Source organism: Akebia trifoliata, chromosome 11 (assembly GCF_017979445.1).
Source record: "Akebia trifoliata isolate Shusen 1 chromosome 11, ASM1797944v1, whole genome shotgun sequence".
Classification (NCBI taxonomy): Eukaryota; Viridiplantae; Streptophyta; class Magnoliopsida; order Ranunculales; family Lardizabalaceae; genus Akebia; species Akebia trifoliata.
This window is the reverse complement of record NC_141385.1, coordinates 36757145-36778889: the sequence shown is the minus strand read 5'-3', so window position 1 is coordinate 36778889 and position 21745 is coordinate 36757145. Positions and strand designations below refer to the sequence as shown.

The 21745-nt window shown below is 34.7% G+C and overlaps 2 protein-coding genes across 5 annotated transcripts; both read right to left on the bottom strand.

The window, feature by feature from the left end:
* Window positions 1-110: 110 nt before the first annotated feature.
* Window positions 111-3377, bottom strand: LOC147391451 (protein PATRONUS 2-like). Its single transcript, XM_086459837.1, has 5 exons — window positions 3221-3377; window positions 1864-1967; window positions 1532-1789; window positions 546-589; window positions 111-444 (listed from the first exon to the last, which is right to left on the bottom strand). The coding sequence occupies exons 2-5, from the start codon at window positions 1925-1927 to the stop codon at window positions 250-252; spliced, it is 561 nt and encodes a 186-aa protein (XP_086315963.1). The 5' UTR covers window positions 1928-1967; window positions 3221-3377; the 3' UTR covers window positions 111-249.
* Window positions 3378-5138: 1761 nt separating this feature from the next.
* Window positions 5139-14037, bottom strand: IP5PII (myo-inositol polyphosphate 5-phosphatase 2). Of its 4 annotated transcripts, none has more exons than XM_086458388.1 (11): window positions 13446-14037; window positions 12764-12869; window positions 12587-12679; window positions 12116-12203; window positions 11926-12030; window positions 9610-10429; window positions 8810-8994; window positions 7695-7803; window positions 7232-7380; window positions 5936-6157; window positions 5139-5617 (listed from the first exon to the last, which is right to left on the bottom strand). In XM_086458388.1, the coding sequence occupies exons 2-10, from the start codon at window positions 12846-12848 to the stop codon at window positions 5956-5958; spliced, it is 1836 nt and encodes a 611-aa protein (XP_086314514.1). In that variant the 5' UTR covers window positions 12849-12869; window positions 13446-14037; the 3' UTR covers window positions 5139-5617; window positions 5936-5955. The 4 variants fall into 4 exon arrangements, with proteins under 4 accessions (XP_086314514.1, XP_086314513.1, XP_086314517.1 ...); XM_086458387.1 differs by lacking the exon at window positions 13446-14037 and adding an exon at window positions 12969-13415; XM_086458391.1 differs by lacking the exons at window positions 5139-5617; window positions 7232-7380; window positions 13446-14037 and adding an exon at window positions 12969-13426 and having other exon boundaries at window positions 6025-6157.
* Window positions 14038-21745: the final 7708 nt, after the last annotated feature.

The window sequence follows — 21745 nt, the reverse complement described above, 5'->3', positions numbered from 1 at the left end:
TTATATAGGAAGTAAAGGTATTTTATGATTTTTTTTTTTGTTGGATAAATTGACAAATCGGAAAAATGCTTGAGGTAGCAAACATTTGGATTTAAATGCTGTAGACAATCTTGCTGCAGAAATTATAACCTTTAAATGCAAGGTCAATGAACCCATTTAAGTATCCAAATCATCTGTTGATACATGTCCTCTGAAATTGAGTGAAGTAAAACTGTCTTGACTTAACAATGTTAGGTACATAAATTGAGATCATGTAAGTGAGGGACTGGTCATTTCATCCTCAATGTAGGATTTCAGCTCCAATGCAGGTAGCTCATAACGTGATGGGGAAGGAGGAGGAGAGTCCCATTGAATTGGAGATGGACACAAATCATCCACTGCAGGCATTGGTAGTTCGGGCACTGGTTCCAACTCCAAATACCTGGACGGACTCGCAAAACCAGCCTGAAATAAACCACCAAAATAATATTATTATTGCTCAAGATCTAGTGAGCACTAAAAGAATGTAAAAAAGAAAAACATTATCAAATGGAGAGAGATAACACCTCTGCTTGTTTCGACTTTGTGGATGTACCAGGATATGGTAAACCTGCATGGGAAGAATGAGCTTGCATAGTCAAAGAAAGAAATAGAAACAACAGGAGACATCACTATAGTAGATAGATACTTTCACACTAGAAAGAGTTAGGGGTGCAACTTGGTTCAGTTTGAGGCTAAATAGGAACTGAACCAACATAGATCGGTTCTACTAAATAAGAATTGGAACTGAACCGAATTTCCTATAAAACCAAACTGAACTAAGGTCGATTTGGATTGGTTCAGTTCTATGGGATGCCAATATCCTATAAGCCTCCTTGGAAGCAACATATTTTTTATTAAACAACTAAATAATGATCATGAAATTTCACATAATAAATCATTAATTTAGAGAACTGCTATTAGCAACCCCCCCCCCCCCCCCATTTTACTTATTACACCCCAATTTCTTAAATTATTTATCACACCCCAATTAGATTAAACACACTCTTCAAAGGTTTGGCTCAAATTATAATCTCAACATTGCAAAACATTATAACACTTGTTCAGACAATTTCAGTAGTAGTTGTTTACAATTATGAGTCGGCACATAAATTTTTTAACCCAAAAAATATAAATCTAGCAAAAGAAAAGAGAGAGCTATTGGCATCCCAACTTTTACTTATTCTCAACCATTCACTTATTTTCTTTATTCTTAATTGGAGTGTAATAAGTAAAAGTTCGGGTGCCACTAGCAGTTCTCTTAATTTATCTATTAAAAAGTCACTGATCTATCTATAAAAAAAAATCATTAATCTATGTGCTAACTTCTAAAAAGTAGAAAGTCATTAATGACTCGGTTCCATACAAGCCTTGAGCCAAGAATGAACCAAAATGATCGGTTCTCCATTTTCTCAACCTTGAACCGAACCGCAACTTGTTCCAAAACAAATCAAACCAGTCCAAAGCTATCGGTTTGGTTCAGTTTTCGGTTTAGAGTGTTTACTATAATTACCATGCTCGAAAAGAACTGCATCGAAACAATATTGATCCATCTCGCTCTTGCGTGCCTCTAAACATTTTTTATGATCATGCAGAAACATTTCCTCAGTAATATTAGATTCCTCCTTAGTTTGATTCTTCTTCCTTGTTGATGTTTCTTGACGAAGAGACGATGAGTTGGAAATGTCCTGGAGGGCTTTCCGATTGCTTAGGCCCACTCCACCTTTCTTTTGAGCTGCTTTAGAGGTACTATTGATCTTCCCCTTAACCCCTATCAAAGAAGGTACTTAATTTAGTATAGATAGTCCATGCAAGAAAAAGGAAATGAAAGTGAAGAATTACTACCTTTAAAGTGAGTGTCTAAATTCTGGGTTTGAAGGATCAGACCCGGTGCTCGTGCTTTCGACATTAACTCTTTTCTTGTGGACAAACAAACTGGATATGAAGTTCTGCAAAATATTATCAAGAATTACATATTTTCAAATATTGAGTTGGATATACAAATAACCCAAACTTTCAATCAGCTTTAACATGGGATACAAAACAAGATTCGTAAACCAAAATACTTTGTTCGAAACTTTTAGAACGAGTTAATGCTTGTCCAACACTTACACAAACAGGTGGGTTTGAATATGCTCATAGAATGACAGGAAAATGCCTTTCTTTAAAATTAAAAATATAAATCTTGAGAAACTATGCGTTATAGAAGAAATGTGGTTACGATAGGAAATAAGCCATTAGACATGAATTCTGAGTAACTGAACCAAGACATTAATGGATCAGCTAAAAGGCAGAGATTCTCTCAACCTACACACTAAAGAGAAAACTTTTTACGCGATCAATTTATTAATAATTATTCCAGAAACCAAACCAATTCATGATTAACATGCCAAAATAAAAATAAAAAGACAAAGTTCCGATAAAGCATATTGGAATTTTTTCTTGGCTGAATCTAAAGAACAACACATTCTTGGTCAATTTTGGAATCACAGACTCAAAGCAGCATAAGAATGGATCAAGAAAGACCCATGGGTCAAGTGTATGAGAAACTTTCCGGAAATTTCAAGAAAAATATCTTTGTTACTAATTTTTCTTCTAATTCATAATTTTCTTTTGTGGTGGTATAGCGAGGTGACAATGTGTGGAAAACCCACCTTGATTTTGGGGCTAAACCTACAAATGATGCACACATCACAAGGACCTCACATTCGACATTATTTCTCAGAGAAATTGCTAGTGATTGGAATAAAATTTCCAAAAGTGCCCAGAATGAAGATTTCTGTATGCTTCTGATATAAGAAAATTTTAAACCCTAAATTCAAGAATCAACAATTACAAATTGGTTGATGCATACAAATACTAATAAAAAAGAAACCCTAAATTGAAATGATCTGATAATAAAAGAATGTGATTTCCGATAAATCCATCAAGATTTAACGAAAGATTACAAAAACCCTAAAAAATTGTATGTGCCTGGTTATATAAAAGATGGATTTTTCACAAGAAGAAGTCCAACAAAAAAAAAAAATAATAAATAACTGAACAAATGAATCTAAAATAACAATATTTTCGTTCCAATAGTCTTGGGCAGAAAACCCTAGTCAGATTTGGGGCCAAAAAAAAAAAAACCCTAAGAAAGAAGAACCTCTGATCAATCCAATAAGGGAACAAAAACCCAAAAAAGATTAAGAGAAGTACGCACTTGTAATCGTCTTTGTTCTTAATTCGTGCTCAACGAGCCTTGGCTGCAACGGTCGATTGATCGAACTTCGCTAGGAGAGAGGAGAGAGAGAGAGTTATGGGGGAAAAGGGTCCCTTTTATTCAAAATTTAGTTTGTGGGTTTGGATGGGAAAGAGAAAAGGGTGGGCCCATGATAATCCTTCATGGATGAGGGGACGTTGGATCTTGCCATTCTCCACGTGGCGATCGACTATTCGTTGTCAACATAGCCGTTAGCCATCTCAAATCTCAAATCTTAAGTAATTCTCAAGTAATGATGATCAATAAACTTAAAATTCAAAGATAATTTTAGTAATACCCCCTGTGAAATAGGTCATAATAGCTTTACCCCTTACAAATGCAAGATTAAGTTTAACCCTTACCGAAAATTCAGATCCCTTCTTGTTTATAGAATTTTTTTTCTCAAAGAAAAGTAAATCTGGAATTTCACAAAATCCCAATTGGACGATACCTAATGTGGGTAGTTTTGTAAATTTGGGATGCCCCTCAATACACACACGACTTCTTATGATTGTTCGATCTATGATTCTATGAAATCTCAAATTGACTATTCTGTGAGAATTTTTTTTTTCTTTCGCTAATGAAGTCAAGTCCCATTTTATTGATGAAATTTATGTTTAGTAATTTAAGTTTTTGAAGGATATTTTGAATAAAATCGAAATTTTAATAATAACTCATCATTAAAAAGGGACATTGATTTTGGGCTGCATTTTGGAAGTGTTATACCTAAATCGCCAATTTTGTAAGCGGGGCATTATTAAAATTCCAAATTGAAATCTCAGGTATGATAAAATTAAAATTTGAATAACCCTTACAACATTCAAGTGGTATGAAGCTTTGGCATTTATTTATCGAAATTTCTTCCAAGGATACAGCCTTTTTTCTCTATCGTTGGACTTGATCAGATTGGACATCATATTTATGAATGGGAGCTCGCTAAAGTTTTATCATTATTTTAAAGGAGTGGGATCCGTTGACTCATGAAAAAAAAAACACATGATCTCGACCCTATAAACACAAAATCCAATGATTGAGATTTATAAGTATCTTGATAACACAAATCTTAAAGATACTTATCCCGAAGATAAATCTCAATTATTGGATTTTACTTTTAAAGGGTTGGGATCATGACCCTATTTTAAATGGGCCTCGACCTGGATATTTAACCCCTTTTTATGGACCATGGACACTAAATTTAGGACCCCTTGGTTTCTAAATATTTAATGTGAGAACCTTAATTTTTATTCGTCTTGGAAACGAGTTTAAAAAGAAGACATTATTGAGAAAGAGATGGTTTTCCAAGATGAAATGGAACATTTGAAGAAAAATGGAGGTAAATAAAAAGTCCCAACCTTTTTTTTTTTTTTTTTTTCTTTTTCTTTGGTGTAGATAGATCTCTCTAAATAAAAAAGAAGGTAAAAAGAAAAAAAAAGCAGAAGACTCGAGCAGAGATCGAGGAGACCTACCAAAGATTGTAACCCAAGAAAACTCATGAGGTAATATAATACTAGTTGACGAATCCATGATTATAATATGGTACCTAAAATGAAATCAAGTAACACACACATTAAAAAATTCTCATGTACATACATAATCATCATTTACGCCTTATTTCAAATGTTTGGGTTCTCGAAAAAAAAAAAAAAAAAAACTCATGTTGAATCTTTAAACGAAAGAAACAGATTGCTCTAACATCCAAGATTACAACATTCATCTCGTTCTCTCTCTCCAAATACACCAACGAATTTTGGATGGTAAGAGACTTAATAAGGACCAACCAACTCGACAAACTGAACTCTATATGAAAATGACTTACAAATGAATAAAATGATATTACGGTAGCAAAGATTGCATTGAGACTGTTGCATTCATCCAAACATAAACAAGTCACATTAGAAATCTAATTGTTATTAAGTTATTGTAACCTTACAAAGACACAAAACATACAAAAATAAAAAATGATGCTGACAATACTACTCCCAAACCATAAATGTAAAATCCAAAACCTATAGACTCATGGTCCTTACACCATATAAAAACATTGATGATAAGGCCTTACAGAGAAGTCTTTGCTTTGCTCTACATTTTCACTCCTCAGTTGTATAAACTCACCCTTCTTACATGTAATCTGCTCAAACTGTTAAACCAGCTAAACTAAAGATCAAACTCTAAATTTTTTTACTTCAATCCCACACATCAGTATCTTGGTAGAACTGCTTTCAACAGAGGATCAAGATCTTTGTGTTTTCTAGCCAAATCTTAACACCTCACACATGAAATCCATTTGATTACTTGTAAAGAAACTTGATCTTGGCATGTAGAATTGACTTGTAATCACTTCTATAGAATAGGTTCTCTCTGCATGAACAATGAATCCACAATTAAAATGAACCGTTATTAGTTTGCATGTGCTGGCGTTTGAGTGATCATGCAATTTTTAAGAAAATATTTTAGTAAAAAAAAACAAAAAACTACCCAATCTTATAATCATAACCATGGTTTAAAATCTCGTATCAAACAATGTGGCTAATGATGCAGAAATTAGTTTGTAGGTAAAATATGATCATCCAATCAGATCAATTTTTGGCACAATAATATCCTAGGTTAGTGGGTCCGAGACCGACCATTTCCTTTGCTTGAGAATGTAATTATCATGAACATGGGTTTCTTTATTACCTGATATATGTGAAAAAATTTCACTCTTCTTCGTCGAAGAAAACTTCGGGGTGCACTGCAGCCTTGGCGAAATTAAGTGCTCTTTGAAGCTTCCGATGATCAAAAACTTCAACTTTAACCAAAAAGACTGAGCTAACAGGACGGTGATCTGAGAGCCTTATTTCAGTCTGCTTGTAAGAAAGCTGTTCGATGCCCTTTCCAAACCATAGAATGCGATCACACCTGCATGATAGTTCCAAATTAATGAATACACAACTAGTCAGCATATAACCTTTGGAATCACTTCCCTTATCCATTATTGAAAATTGGAAATCAAGAAGTTCTACCAATGGCAGAAAAATACACAGAGCACATTCAGGGATAAGGACCATTCGATGGCCCTCCTCATATATAGATTAGAGATCTCACATTGAAACTCAGCCACTTAGATGATTTCAATCATCCATTTTTCCCATGAAACAAAGAAATGCATAGGTCCCTTTAGAATAGCAAAATTTTCATAGAGTGAGCATGGCAATGATGAAGATGTTTAGATGGATGACTGGTAAAACCGGGGAAGATAAAAATAGAAAAATGTGCATATTGGAGGAAATCTAGGAATAGAACCTATAAGAGATAAAATGAAGGAAGTCAGTTGAGATAGTTTGGGCATGTAATGAGGAGCACATTGATGCAAATTGAGGGCCCTAACAGGTGAGAGGAAGGCCGGAAATGAGGTAGAAATAAAAGATCTAAAATGACATTCCTTGATGAAAGACGTATCTTTAGAGAAAATTGAATGATGAAAGGATGCGTGTTACTGATCCCAAATTTGATATAAGGCATACTTGTCAATGATGAAAATCCTTCTTTAGCAAGAAAGTCTGCCAACAAAGCCTTATCCCAATAATTGAGGTCGGCTAAAATGAATCTTGTTCCTCAATTCCACTCAGTCCAGAAGAATGAAGGAGAATGTGACGTTCATATATGAGGTGAACTCTTCGTCTAATGATATAGGAAAGTCTCCAAGATCATTTTAACTTCTCAAGAATCCAAATACTGGCATTATTAGTCTCCATTAAATTTTTTTATTATCAAACTTATCTCATTCTTTTGGACTTTAAAACATTCCTAGATCGAGGACAAAGTCAACAGGTTACATGGTTAGGAAAGCCCCTACATAACATCTTCCCTAGTTTTTGTGCATATTATTGAAGTTTGTAACATATATTTTCTCTTTTTCTAGTATCCATCCTTCTTATCTCCTCAAAATCAAAATTTAACCAGTTAACATTGGTTGCTGAAAAATTGCCTTACCATGCTGGGGATCTCTTCTTTTCACCTTCTTTTGGGTTTTCTCCAACGTATCTATCAGAGTTGAATTCATACTTGTAAGTGGGTGGGAAGTCTATTACCCCCTCCTTCCATCCATCAAAAACATGCCCACGGTGGAGTTCTTTGCTTAGCTGCCACATCAATCACGATGCCATCAAACATTTTATCATCACAAGTATTATTGATACAAGAGGAGAAATCGAAGGTAGTTGTTGGGTATTAAGGAAATCTATTAATGAATGGTATTCAGAGCAAAGCAATTGTATTGAGTTACAAAGCCAAAAAATTTACTACGGCTGGGCTAAACTGTTTCAAACTCGGGTGAGCTACAACGACTCAGCCCAGTTGAGTGAAATTTGTGCTGGAAGAGTTGGCCTTAGTCTTTGGGATTAAACTTTGCTCTTAATGGAAAGCTGATAAAAATAAATAAAAAACTTGGTGTTACCTGATCACTATTGATAAGTACATCCCACCACTTCAACGCCACGAATTTCCTTACGTCAGCATCCAACATATTGAGACGATAATTCAGATCCCCAAACCAGAAAATCTGACTGTTCAACATTCATAGACGGGTATGTGGTGGGCATCAGATTAATACAAGGAAAGAAAGAGGCGAGAGGAACAACGAAAAAGAGGCGAGAAGAACAACCGAAAAGAGGCGAGACCCAATTACAAATTAATGTTCCAAATATAGATATCAAATCACCTTGTAAAGATTGCCACACGGGCTACATTATGCCAAATCTTGACTCCTAACTTCAGAATTTTTTAAGTTCTACTTTTCAAAAGCTCTGTAAACATTACCATTGAATATGAACATTAAACTATAATTGTTCTATTGAAACATCTGAGTGTCTCCATGGCTCTCTGAGCATTTTCCTAATTTATGGGTAACTTGTGAAGTCAACTACTGCTTTTCTTAAGTCAAAACTGTTGGCAAGAGTATTTTTACAATTTTAGATAAAGGGTGTACTATGTACATAAAAAGGATATTGCATTTTTCCATTTTAGCTCATAGGCTCACAGGACTACAAGACCATTTTCACTTGTACCCTTAAAAAATAGCTTTGATTCAAAGAGTGACCAGATTTATTGCAAAATTATTGGAGGGAGTTCAAAGAAGTTTAATTGCCTTTTTATGTCCATAGTTAAGCTGCTCGAAATATGTTCCATAATAGTTCATGACCACTTATTGGTTCAATGATAAAAAAAAAAACCTCAAGACTTCCTAACAACATATACCAACACTCTTCTCTACGAGAACACATATACTAACACGCTTGTTTAAGTGAACATCTAAAACTTTTTCTTTACATTTCATAATCTTATGGCTACAAATTTATCAAGGGTACCAACATATCTTGCAGAAGACTAATGAATAATCCTTTAAGTAGAAACACTTTTGGACCACATGAAGTTCGTCTAAATGTTCACAATCTTTTCGAGTAACCCTTGTTGTAACATGCTAGTACCTTTGTGCAGATTCCACAATCAAATTCACATGAACAAGTTATGGCTTATGCAAAATAGACAGTCTGGTATAAGAAAAAAACTTACTCATGTGATGGAATTTTATGTGGTTGATCAGCATCAAAGACAGAAGAGAATTGGGTACGCCGTAAGATTTCACACACATCAGAGTTACGCTTTTGATCATCTCCCACCTTGTGACCCGATGTTAGATGTGAACAAACAAAGCAAAGTCGTGTTTGGAAGAGAGACATGCTGACCGAAACAGATCCCTGCATTATAACCATGATATTAGATAATAGTAACTTCAATGATAAATAAGTTCACAAATTAATGTGCAGATTTTCATCAAAGATGGGAAGCTAATAGCTAGGCTCGAGGCATGCCCATAGGATAGTCTGAATCCCCCCACCTCCCTGAGGGAGGTAGGGGGGTACCGGTCCATGGGAAGGGAAAGGGAGGGTTACAGGGGAGGGAAACCCATCCCTCACCAAACCAGTCCACTATTCCTTGCCAAAGGAATAAAGTCAAGGGCCGACCTACTCACTTAGCAAAATGACCTGTAAGCCCCTATTTGATACATGCCAAAGGCCCTTATATGTTACCCTACTCAAGTGAGTGTAAAGTCGTGATCTGATGCTCTCAAAGGGCCCTCTCAAGAGGCCCATCTATGAGGTAGCTGTTAGAACGATAGTCCCACATCGCCTGTGGGAGCCCAATCCGTGTGGTATACAAGGAGTAGGCAACCCTCACCTTATGACCATGGTTTTGAGGTTGAGTTAGGCCCATGGACCATAATAGTTGCTACTCCCCTCAAGGGGGTTAGGTTGGGGAAACGCTCCTTTTCTTTGTAGCTAGTAGTAGCTAGAGTGTGAGAGTAGCTATACCTTGTTTCCCATATAGCCCATGAGACCAACTCCGACTGGAGAAACCTTCAAGTTGTTTATGTGCCTCCTCAACCTTCTACGAACCCAAACTGATACATATATACCCACCATTTGCTTGCTAACAATACGAACATATTTAGCACGGGTCTTCATACTTTCTTTATCCAATCCAATTTCACATTCCCCATTTCCTAATTCTGGGAGAGAATATTCTTCTTCTTCAGACTTATCTGAAACATCAGAAAGTGAATCCAACACATCAGACTTCTCTTGCTGTTCCATCCAAATTAATCCTAGATTTCCTAAGCTACGGTGCACTCTTTTCAATCCACCATTTAATGCTAAATCTTGTTTAGGTAAAACCAGAGGCCTCTCCATCAAATCAAAACCCGAACTGCTTAAAACTCTCCGCAATCCTCTCCTGGAAGAGAAAAGTTGTCGAGGCGTGTCTAGTGAACGTTCAGGCCAATCTAGTCTACTGTCACCGTCTATACCATACATTCTTTTTAGCCGAGACATGTTCCCTATACTTATCACTTCATTTAGGTCTTGAGTTACAAAGTCACAAACATCTGCTAACCCCACTGATTCATTGCTCACCATCTCTACCCCATGGGCACCTACATCATCTGCAAGTATATCAGTAGCAGAAGACGTCCTCAATACTGGAGAAGGAGGAGCACTATAACTTTTATATTTTGTTACTGGTTGCGACAACTTGTTCAAGGTTCTACGAATGATTTCTTCCCATTTTGGAATTGGCTTGCTATCCTCCGCACCCAATACATTGCCGGCATTTAAAGGGACTACTTCTTGGAAACTATAGAAAAAAGGATACAACTGAACCATCAGAAAAATCTTCAGATAAGTACAATAGGAGCATTTATAGTGTCACAAAGTGATGTTTAGTATGAATCCAAATAAGAGGGCATATAAATAATGTCCGAATACTGTCATGCAACCTAACGTAGATTGGCTAACTTGCACATTTCAGTTTGAGATGCGTGAGAGAAAAAGAAAAGTATGGAGAAGGTCCGCGATTGCGTAAGAAGTAAGAAAAAATGGAGTAATGTATCTAAGAAGTTAAGGAGAGATAATGCTAAATTTTGATGGAGGAGAAGATGATTTTTATCTCATGGCAAAGTTCCCTCAAATTTTAACCCTTTAACTTCTGAACTGTGCATTTATTTCACTCTTATGAAATTTCAATCTACCTTACAACATCCATGTATCATATTGTGAGGAAGTTATCTTCTTTAGGTTGTTGACCAGGTGAGGTGTACGAAATAAAATTATAAGAATATCTTTTTATGTACATTCTTGAGCCTGTCTTGTTTAGTGAGAAAGCCACATGGCCTAGCACAAAAAAAAAATAGTATTATTATCATCGTTTAGCTACAGTTTTTTATTTGAATTGACTTAATCCTATTTCTCAGTATGTTTCTTATGTATAATTTTCATTTGGAATGTATTTTGTGTGTGTGTGCATTTTACCATCTAAGCCTTACCCCAAATATTGGGGGATCGGAAACATGAATCTCATTTCACGAGTCATCTCAAATACGAAGGTCATGCTTCTGTCTAGAAGGCACTTTGGTCCACTCTCCGATTTTCCTTTTGACAGGTAAAATTTTGTATTAATAAGAGGAAAAAGGAGGCCAAGCTACCTATAACAGAGAAAAGAAAAAAAAATGACTCAATCTCTAGCCACTATATGAGTTTAACTGTCTCAAATAATTGTGCACAATAACTTCCTGGCAAACTGAATTACCTGCTTTAGTACAAGTTTTGCAACCTAACTGAAATGAAATGCAAATTATTTTCTCAATTTCATAAGGAAGGTATTAAATTTCAATTTCAATATCTATTTTGAATTTCGATCATCTGGGAAATGGAAATATTTCAACCAATGTAGAAATCAATACAATTTTAAGGAAGTTTTCATTGAGAATGTAGGAAATAATAAAATATACACACTGATATGATAAGGTTCATGAATATAACCATTCGTCAATCTTAAATAAAATCATGAACAGATCATATGACGGAATCTATCTAAATTGACAAGCTTGAGGTCGAGAGCTTAGATTTGCACAAGGAGGGTGAGTCCAGCTCTAGTTGGAAGAGTTCATCTTCCATGACATACAGAACAACTTGAAATGATAAACAAGATAAACTCTGATTTGTTCCAATATAATGGTTCTCTCCTAGCATGTGGGGCATGTCAAACTTTTAAAAACTGCAGTTTCTTATGTTATTTAGATGCTCAGACTGGGAGAATTTGAGGGATTCACCAACACAACGAAATAGACTCACCCAAGAATGTAAACGTCTGCTGATTCTTTCAGACAAAGCCACTCATCAATCTCAAGATCCTCATTCGGATGTCTTCCAGCAACATTCCATGTGCCTATCGTTACCCTATGAAACACCAAAATGTTTCAAATGTTATTGAAGAAATCCAAAGACCAATTATCAGTTCACACGCAATGGTTCTAGTACAAACCTCAATTCCTTTGTATCTATATACTGAACTCGTAAAGTTTCTGATTTTCCTCTCCTATGTCTCAGTAGAAGGCTCTTTGAAGATATCCCTGTGAAGATCGAATATAAAAATAAAATTAATGTTTCAAAATACGGTATCAGCCAATACGTTTGATACAACCCAATACATTCCCGAAACATTGAATGTTTCGGGTCAGTCTTAGCCGATACCAATACGTATTGACCGATACATCCCGATATTTTTAACCACGTTTCAAGCAATCAAAAAATTTGGAAGATTCACGGACTAACTTTAACAAGTGTTACTTAAACACAGAATTTGATTTTAAGAATGACAAAGCAAGCAATGAAGAGAGGCAAATGATTCAAGTTATAGTCAAGAAGAGACATGAGTACAGCTTGAAGCTTCCTTTTACAAAGTGGGTCTAATCCTAGTGGGAAGAAATAACTCAAATGGAAGTTCAATATTTGCCTGAAACTTGACTTGAGCATCTGGATAGATTCCCCTGTTCTCTGCTAATATCATCCCCACACATATCTTCTTTGGCATCTTTACAAGAGAATACTGGATGGAAATTAAATAAAATAAGATCAATCGTAGAAAATAACGTAATTGACTTATATTGCTCGAAATTGTAAAGCTACATACCATCATCTTCACTCTCAGTCTCAGTGTCAATTTCATCTTCGCTGAATTCATTCGCCTTGGGCTTAATATTTAGCCATTTTTTCATCACAATTGAAGGCCAAAAGGGCTGCATATATGTCAAATAATCCAATTATATAAACATTCGTAAAAACATTTGGCCATAAGATCACAAAAAGAAGTACAAATCACATCAAACCAAACGAACCGCAGAAGAACGCTTCACTTTTCTACTTCTCATGATCACTCAATCAAAATTCAGAACAAAACAGATGTTTAGGATATTCTTCTCAATCACAGAAGTAGGCACAGAGTTGCCAATGTTCTTTAATTCAAATTGGATGATCTAGAAGCTTATCGACGACTAGTACTATAAAAAAAACGATCAATGGGTTCATTTAGTTCGATACGCGTAATAGAGAATCCATAGTAGTTAGTACTTCCAAACAGAAAGGACAGAGAACTAGTGTTTCTCCAAGTTGAATATAAATCCACAACTTCAAGTTTCAATAGTATTCAGTGGTCCTCTCTCTACCCAATATTTTTTCTAGAATTGTAATATAAAACCGCCACACAATTGAAAATTCAAGCAATAACGAAACACGAAACACGGTGTATAACATTCAAAATGTCCCTTTCAACATAAAAAAGCTATAAAAAATAAGAAAAGAACATTGATGCTTACAGCCACTACTATCTCAATTCAGTAGTGGTTAAGTAATTGACAGAAAAATTAAAGAACACAAAATAATTGTCTTCCCCACATTTCAAAAATCTTCGTAGTAACGAAATGGTACGAAACTAGTTATACAAATACAATGAACAATAATTGGACAACACCATTGCACCTAATTACATGGACTACTTTGTGGTCAACATACAATTCCACAACTAAGAACGTTGGATTACAGTCTACAAACTCAATTCAATATTCCAAATACAAAATTGATTAAGACTAATAACCATGATTATCTCCTAATAAGAAAACTTATGGATACAATTGAACCCATCACTATCAAGATTTTTCTCAATAAACCCATGACACTAAAGAGCCAAAAAACATGAAATCAACATCTTCAAGTAGACAAGACTGATATTTGAGATTAAAGTTGGGGAGTTTTGAAGACATGGGGTGGTGATGAAATGGTTTAGAATAAAGAATGAAAAGTGCAGGACAGCTGGAGTGAGTGACAGGTTTGCTGCAGCTAATACAAGGGGGGGAGAGAAGAGATAAGAATAGTAAAAAGGGTTGAAAGTGAAGAGTGGGGGCATGAGAGGAATAATATTTGTGAAAGTTGTGGATGGTAGGGGGGTGTGAATAGTAGAAGGTGGACCCTGGGCATTATAGTTGGAGAGGTGGCAGTGGCAGAGATTTCTGACCATAAAAAATAATTTTTTTTCGAGGTTGATTCGAAGATGACTTCTCATGAGAACCATAGAAATAGAATAAAAAATTTTGGGTAGGTGTGATAACTGCTGTTTCCGGTCTCTCTCTCTCTCTCCAGAAAACAATGTGGGTCTGAAATCTTGGTTTTTCAAAATCGGATTGCTGGTTTTGTCTCTACAAGTCAACCCCTTTAAATCTGACTTCAATAATTCTATATAATTATCATCATCATCAAGCCGTATCTCGAGGACCTGGATTAGTATGAATCATATTACTTCATTCTATGAACAAAGCTATGTCTTAAGTTATTGAAAATGAGTTTATTTAAGAATGTGAAGTTGAGTATTTCTTATATGATTGGAGTAATTTATTTTTTGTTTTTTTGATAACGAAGGGTATCCGGGCCAGCTTGCGCGCACCAGATTAGTCCCTATGCCCCGCACTCAGGTTATACCCCACTACGTGGAGCAGTGCGTGGTCACTAAGGTTTTTTTATGGGTAGTGGGATTTGAACTTGAGACCATAGAAAGAGCAGATTCCTTGGCCCCAAGTTACTACCATTCAACCACCCCTTGGTGGTTGGAGTAATTTATTTTTGTTGTTGTTGTTTAATGAGAATAATAAGTTATTCTTACATTGGTTTTTTCAAACGTTTACAGATAATTTCGGCACCTTATGGCCATGGACCAAGGATTCCAATATCTGAGGCTTTAAGGATTAAGTTAAAATCTTATAGAAAGCGACCCCACTTTTCGTTTTTAATTTTTTCTTTTTTCAATCATCTAATGTATAGATGAGTATACTTTTCAATTCTACGTCAAAAATGTTTTGAAAGGATGTGACCTTGGTTTTAAAACTTGGTTTGATGGCTCATCTCGTTCATTGACAAGATCGAATTGTCTCAGACGAATCAAATCGTATCGGACAAGATAAACCATTTCACTCATTTTATAATTATCTTATCATATATATGTTTATATTAAAAATAATTATAATTTTTTTTATTTATAAAATAAGATAGATTAGAAGATGTTTAATCTAATAAAATCATATTTTATTTAGATAATAAGTATTTAAATTAAAAAAAAAAATATTAAAATATACAAAAAACCGGTAGATTGGAAGGAATTTTACTGACTCGTTCAAGATTTTTAAAATATTGTCCCAGTCATTTTTGCTCATCTCATGAGATTTTGCACATGTGAGACGTCTTATCTATCCATCTCAATCATGGACGGTGCCTAAGCATCTTAGTGTCGGACTTAAAATTATGGGTTTGCCTCATCAAGATGGAATTGTTGTCCTTCCAATTTGAAAAAGAGTCTAATTAACTTACTAACATAGTGAGACTCCCAGTCTTATAAATATTTTGGGAGTGTCATGTGGAATGAGATAATCTATTATAGCCAGCTAGGTTTTGTTAATATGTGCCTTAAGGGCATGCACACGTTAAGGTGCGTTAAATACACCATGGAAATAAGCATTTGATGGTATTTTTTATAAGAAAAAAAAATCTTTTGAGGGCACTTTTTATTGGGGTAAGATGATGACCAAGACTTAATTCGGCATCTTAAAAAAAAAAAAAAAAAAAAAAAAAATCTAAAACCATGATTTGTGAAAGAGGGGTGGGGAGAAGGGAGGAGATGATAATCACATCGTGTGATGGTTAGATCAATGGATTTGATTTTGAATTATTAAAACTATGAAGAAGATATCTAATATAATGTCAATTGATCAGATGGTTAAGATCATTTTGAACAAAAGAGAATTCAGGCTATAGAGTTGTCTGATAAGTGGGCCCTTTTTACAATTTGTAGTTATTGGCAGAAGATCCAAGACATCAACTTGGAAGACAAAAAATGTCATGGTGAAAGCTTATGTTAGAATCTCAAAAGTCTAATGTTCTTTTAAAGTAGAGATGTCTTCATCTCATATTACTCTTTCTATTGTTCTGCTATTTTCTCACTTAATTGGTTCCAAGCCATTATCTTTGACCAATTATAGCCCCACTTGCAAGTTGTGGACCTTTTGAAATCTAAAGGTATTTTAATAATTCACTCACCTTCAAAAGTCCAAATCCATATCTTTCATTAAATTCTTCATATTTATCATTAAATATTCATATATATATATATATATATATCATTAAATTGACTGGTTACCTCTTTTTTCTAACTTATAATTAATTTCGTAGATTCTTAAACGACATTTAGGTTAAATATTGATTGCTAAGATCTCCATCATAAGATTTGAGCAATTAAATTTTCATCCTTAAACTGCTAATCTTCGATAACTTTTAATTATAGATTTACATATGATAATCTGACGTTCAAGTAAGAAAAAAATTGGTGGAGATATCCACTTATATTTCACTTTCTGGACCTTTTAGATATAAATTAAAAAGAAAGAAGAAAGGAGAAAGAAGATTCAACGATCATACATCAAACAATGCTTGTATTCTCCATTTATAGGCCAAACACCTTTAATAACGAAAACCGACCTGGTAGGTGTGCCTATTTTAAAATGAAAATAATAAAATTTTTTTTCTTGTACCATTATTATCATTATTTTAATTTTTATTTAAAAGAAAGTTTTTTTATATATTAGTTAGTAGAGTTTTCATTGGATCGGATTTGGATCAGATCGAACCTTGGATTGACATAGAACCAATCTAATAAGAGTTTGGTCGAGAGTAGATATAATCTTATAACAAATATCTCAACTTTTCAATTCAAATCTAATCCAACAGCAACATTAATTTTATACATATAAAAGGTTCTATGGTGGGAAGGATAAAATACAAGTTTGGAACAAGATCCCCATCTAAGTCATATGGATTAGTGTAGGGTGTATATTTTTCTCCACTCTTGAATTTGTCATACTCCAGTTAAATCCTATGGCCCTCTTATATTCATAGTTCTCCTCTTCAACAGATCGGTCTTTTGTAGTAATTGGTTAATATGGTATCAGAGTATTGGGTTTGTACAAGTCATGGGTTCGATTCTTTCCACCTTTATTGATGATGAGGAGTGTTGAGTGTATATTTTCCTCCACTGTCGGATGTGTCATACCCTAGTTAAGTCTTGTGACCGTTTTATATTCATAGTTCTCCCCCTCTTCAATAGATTGGTCTTTAGGAGTAGTTGATGGGTTAACTATTACTGTGTCGACTTAAATAATACCTCAACCTACTAGGGATCATGGTTAAGATTAGGTTTAAAAACTATTCGATAAAAAACATTTGCATAGTCAAAGGCTTCGACAATGGACAATCATTGAGCTTCCAAAATTAAAATGTGTTTGATCAAAAAAATCTATTTAGAGTTCTTAAAATTTTGTTTTCTACTTTCACATGTCTCTAGATCATGTTTTTTATTCAACATGAATGTATGTCTTCATTGAAAATAATTCGAATAAAAGATAAATTTATCGGGAACAAAAATAGAACTTTAGATAGAGATGTTTAGATCTCAAAGTTTGATCAAATGGGATTTCTTTAAAATGATTTTGGTTCATTATTTCTAGTAAATTTTGTGGGTTCACAAAAGGTAATTGGTAAAGCCGAGCCGTTCATAGGGTTATGGTGAAATCCATTTTACTTACTACAATCGAGTTATGCACAATTGTCACCATCTTCTTACTTTTTTTTTTGTTTGATATTGCAGTGTATCTCACATCATTTTGGGATGGGATTAGTCCCTATGATCGCATGCCCCAATCCCATGGAAGTTTTCTAATGTAATTTTATATTTTTAACTTTTTACATACGAACAGATAAATTTAAGAGGAGTGATCTCATCTCTATTTACTAACATGAAACTAAACATAAAAAACGAAAAGAAAAAGTTTGTAATTTAAAATTTTCAAAGTTCCTACCAAAATTAGTTTGATTTTGCCTGTCTAAGTCATCTCGTTTTAGACAAGACAAATCTATCTCAATCATGGTTTCATAATTCAATATCTCAACCCCAAGTGGTTGGCCTAGTGGCAAGCCGAGTCTTAATAAGCTCCTTGGGAAGGGTAGGTCAAGTGTTTGAACCCCACGAAGCAATGATGTCCTTGTGGCCACCCTCCAAGGTCCGGTTGACCCTCGACTTAACCAGTTGCACGTATGACTTTCTGAGGGGGCGATGTATGTGATCGTGGGATTAGTCTCATCCAAAGGGTAGGGATACCCACAATAAGAAAGAAAAAAAAAAAAAAAAAGATTTGATATCTAATCTCATACCCCATTGATAAGTTGATGCGTCGGAGTCCTCTCATTTTGGACAAGTCCAACTTGTTTGAATAGATTTAATATGATTTATTAATATTTATGTGTGTTTAAATAATTACAATTTTTCTTAGTCTAAGATGGATTGATACGTAAGAAAAGTCACAAAATCTTATCTTATATGGATAAGAAAATTTTAAATTATTAAAAATATGTATATATAAAAAATATCTTCATAAATACGGGAAATATATTTTTGATATGTCCGATGAGTTAGCTCGGAATGAGTCAATGTGATAGATGATTCACACTGACTATCCCACCTGGTTGACTTTGAGCCTGGGATGACTCACTTGAGTCATCTCGACCTCAAACCGGTTTTTAAGATCCTAAATTTCAAGGTCCAACCCGACAACCCTGTTTAGTCTGAACTTTTCAAATCTCAAACACTAAAATAAAGGTGCCAATAGGCCATTTATCGGAATAAAAACTCTGATTCCAAACCGTTCAAAGAAAGAAATTTGGACAGTTTTGATTTTAAAATTTAATGGTTCAAAGAATCGAACCGGTACCGACCCATTGATACCCGTACGGGTCAAACCACAAATTTCATAGAGATCATCTTGTCCTCCTGGTGATCCGTTCTAATTGGTAGGGAACATCCTTCTATACTTAAGTTCTGGCAGAAACCACCAATCAAGCTGATTTTAAATATTGAGGTTTATTGAAGAAGGGATTGACTAGTTGCACTCCACTAAATAGTTGGTTGCACACCAAATTTGAAAAATAACCTCTATTTTAACCTACTAATTGCACCTCATTATTGGTATCATGACTTCATCTTCTTTACTCGTGTAAATTGTAAACTTGTTTGTTATACCACAAAGTAATTCTTACAATAATTTATGCAAGCATGTTTGAAGAACAACAACAAGGGGTTGGCCTAATGGCAAACTGAGCCTTGATAAACTTCAGGTCCGATTGACCCTTAACTCAACCAATTGCACGAAGGATTTTTCGAGAGGGCGGTGTGATTGCCCTTGACTCAATCAATTGCACTTCACTTCACTTGGAAAAAAAAAAAAAAAAGAGTACAATATTTTTATTTTTATTTTGAGTGCAATCATCCAAATGGAGTGCAAAGGGAATTTTGTAAGTGATGGGGTGCAATTAATAGTGGGTGATGTGCAACTAGTCAATCCCTTTAAAGAATCTTCAAGGTAATTGATCTATAAGAGTGACGCGTGGTACAATTTTATAGGACTCAAATCTCTATTAACAACACCGATATTCAGCAAAGATTTTTTATTTCCGCGTAGATCGAAACAAGTTGTGATTGGGGGAAACAGCGAAATCCTAGCTGTGTCCGTAATTTTAAAAGTGTGGACCTTGACGTAGTACAGAAGGAAAGTGAATTGCGAAACAACAAATAATTCCAGACTATTTTTCAAAGAAACAAACAAAATATGAAAAGCCATTGCTTTTCACTCACCAAACGTCACCTTCCTTGGTGATTTATTGCCATTGTATTGAGTTTTTTTTAGTGGGTCCCACATATCATCATCATCATCATCATCATCATCAAATTCTTATCCAAATGTTCGAGGTGGGCAAAATGAATCATGTTCTTCCATTCCATTTTATGTAGAGCCACATCTTATGTGATTGAAAGTGACTTCATGTCAATTAGGATCACATCCGAAAATTAGATATAATAACTTTGAATCTTGGTAAAGGATTTCAAGTTTGATAAAGATCCGATTTGACATCTTATTGGATTAGTAATGAATTATCATCATATATATTCTATTTGAAATTATATGAAATTAATTTATAGACGTCATGAAACTCTAAGGGCCCTCCAATTTTAAGGGCATCTCTAAAAATCGAAAAATTGTTGTGGGCCCTCCATGTCAAAGGGCACCCCTCTCACCCTCCAACGATTCTGATGACTCAGGTGAGGAGGAGGAGAATCAAAGGAGAGGGAGAATAAGAAGAACATAGAGAGGGAAAGTGAATGAAAGAGAGAGAGAAAAAAAAAGAGTAAGAGGAGGAGGAAAAAAAGAAAAATAAGGAGAGAGAGAGAAGGGGGGGGGGGGATAAGAGAACTTACTAGCGTGTGATAGGCATTATGCCTAAGCTTTCCTTTGTGTCAATTCACCGAATACGATAATGCAACTATGAAGAGGGTTACGTTCGTAAAGTACCTTTATCGACAATAATTTTCACAAATCTACCTCGAGATTTGTGTTTATATATTGATTTTGATGAAAATGGAGATACAGATCTCAATGCTTCCATTTGATTAACAGTCAAGTGCAAAAATAGTGGTGACACGTGTGTAGTTTTATTCTCTTCAGGTTTCGTACGTGATCGGTTAAAAATGTTATTTTGACAGTGACTTTTTTTATGCTTGATCTTTTGTTAAGGCTTTTGTAGATTTTCTTCTCTCCGAACTTCACTTTTTATCAATTGAGAATGATTTCTTGACTTTTGGAGAAGTTTTAGGCTTGATCTTATCTTTAATTGAAGTTCGAGTCTCTTAAAAAACTTTGCTTCATCTTTAGAAGAGGGCTTAAGAGCTTCTTCTTTTCTAAAGGAATAACTTTTGTCTTCTGAGAGGGACTTTGATATTTATAGACTTAGGTAGAAGAGTATTTTTAATTATGCCTCATTTTTAAATGGGTTTTACATAATTTATTTAAATACTGTTTGGTTATTGGTCTGATCCATTTCATTGGATTTTGGACTTAACCATATGGGCTAACCCATTTGTTAGGTGTACAAGCCCAATACTTAGTGTGGATCACTTGAATTTAGTTGGATCATGGGTTTTTTCTACAAAAATCCAAACTCAGACGATAAAAGACTCGATCCCATTCAATGGGCTTCATTTGGTTGTATGGGCCAACATATGGTTTCTAAGGACTTTATTTTTATTTATAAAATTTGTAAAGGTCTCCTCAAAATTTTGGTGCCTACAAATGTCCCTCAAGGATGCGTTGTCTGTAGAGGGGTTGAAGATGATGTATCATTGACCATGTTTATAGAAATACGATGCTTTGATAAAAATAAACTTTCTGGTGTTGTACCCACTTTCACCATGAGTTAAACATTGAGATGTACTTTTTTCTTTCTGACTCTGGTTTTTTGCAGGATTTACTTGACCAATCACAAGCATGTAAACTTCAAGGTGTTGATGTAGCATGGCTTCAAATTGTAATCATGTGAGAAGCAAATTTCAAGTATGTAAGCTTCAAGGAGTTGTTAACACAAGACTTCAACTTGCAATGAGGTTTGACGCAATTTTTTTTTTTTCTGACAACCCTCAAGAAAATAATTTCCTTGAATTCTTTGAACATATTTTCTTAGTTTATTTATTTAT

Coding starts and splice junctions, on each gene's coding strand:
- LOC147391451 (XM_086459837.1), bottom strand. CDS start 1,927: ATGTCGAAAGCACGAGCACCGGGTCTGATCCTTCAAACCCAGAATTTA. Junction 1,790..1,863: donor TTTAGACACTCACTTTAAAG/GTAGTAATTCTT, acceptor CTTCTTTGATAG/GGGTTAAGGGGAAGATCAAT. Junction 445..545: donor CAAAGTCGAAACAAGCAGAG/GTGTTATCTCTC, acceptor GGTTTATTTCAG/GCTGGTTTTGCGAGTCCGTC.
- IP5PII (XM_086458387.1), bottom strand. CDS start 13,001: ATGAGAAGTAGAAAAGTGAAGCGTTCTTCTGCG. Junction 12,680..12,763: donor GACTGAGAGTGAAGATGATG/GTATGTAGCTTT, acceptor ATTTCCATCCAG/TATTCTCTTGTAAAGATGCC. Junction 12,031..12,115: donor ATAGATACAAAGGAATTGAG/GTTTGTACTAGA, acceptor GGTGTTTCATAG/GGTAACGATAGGCACATGGA.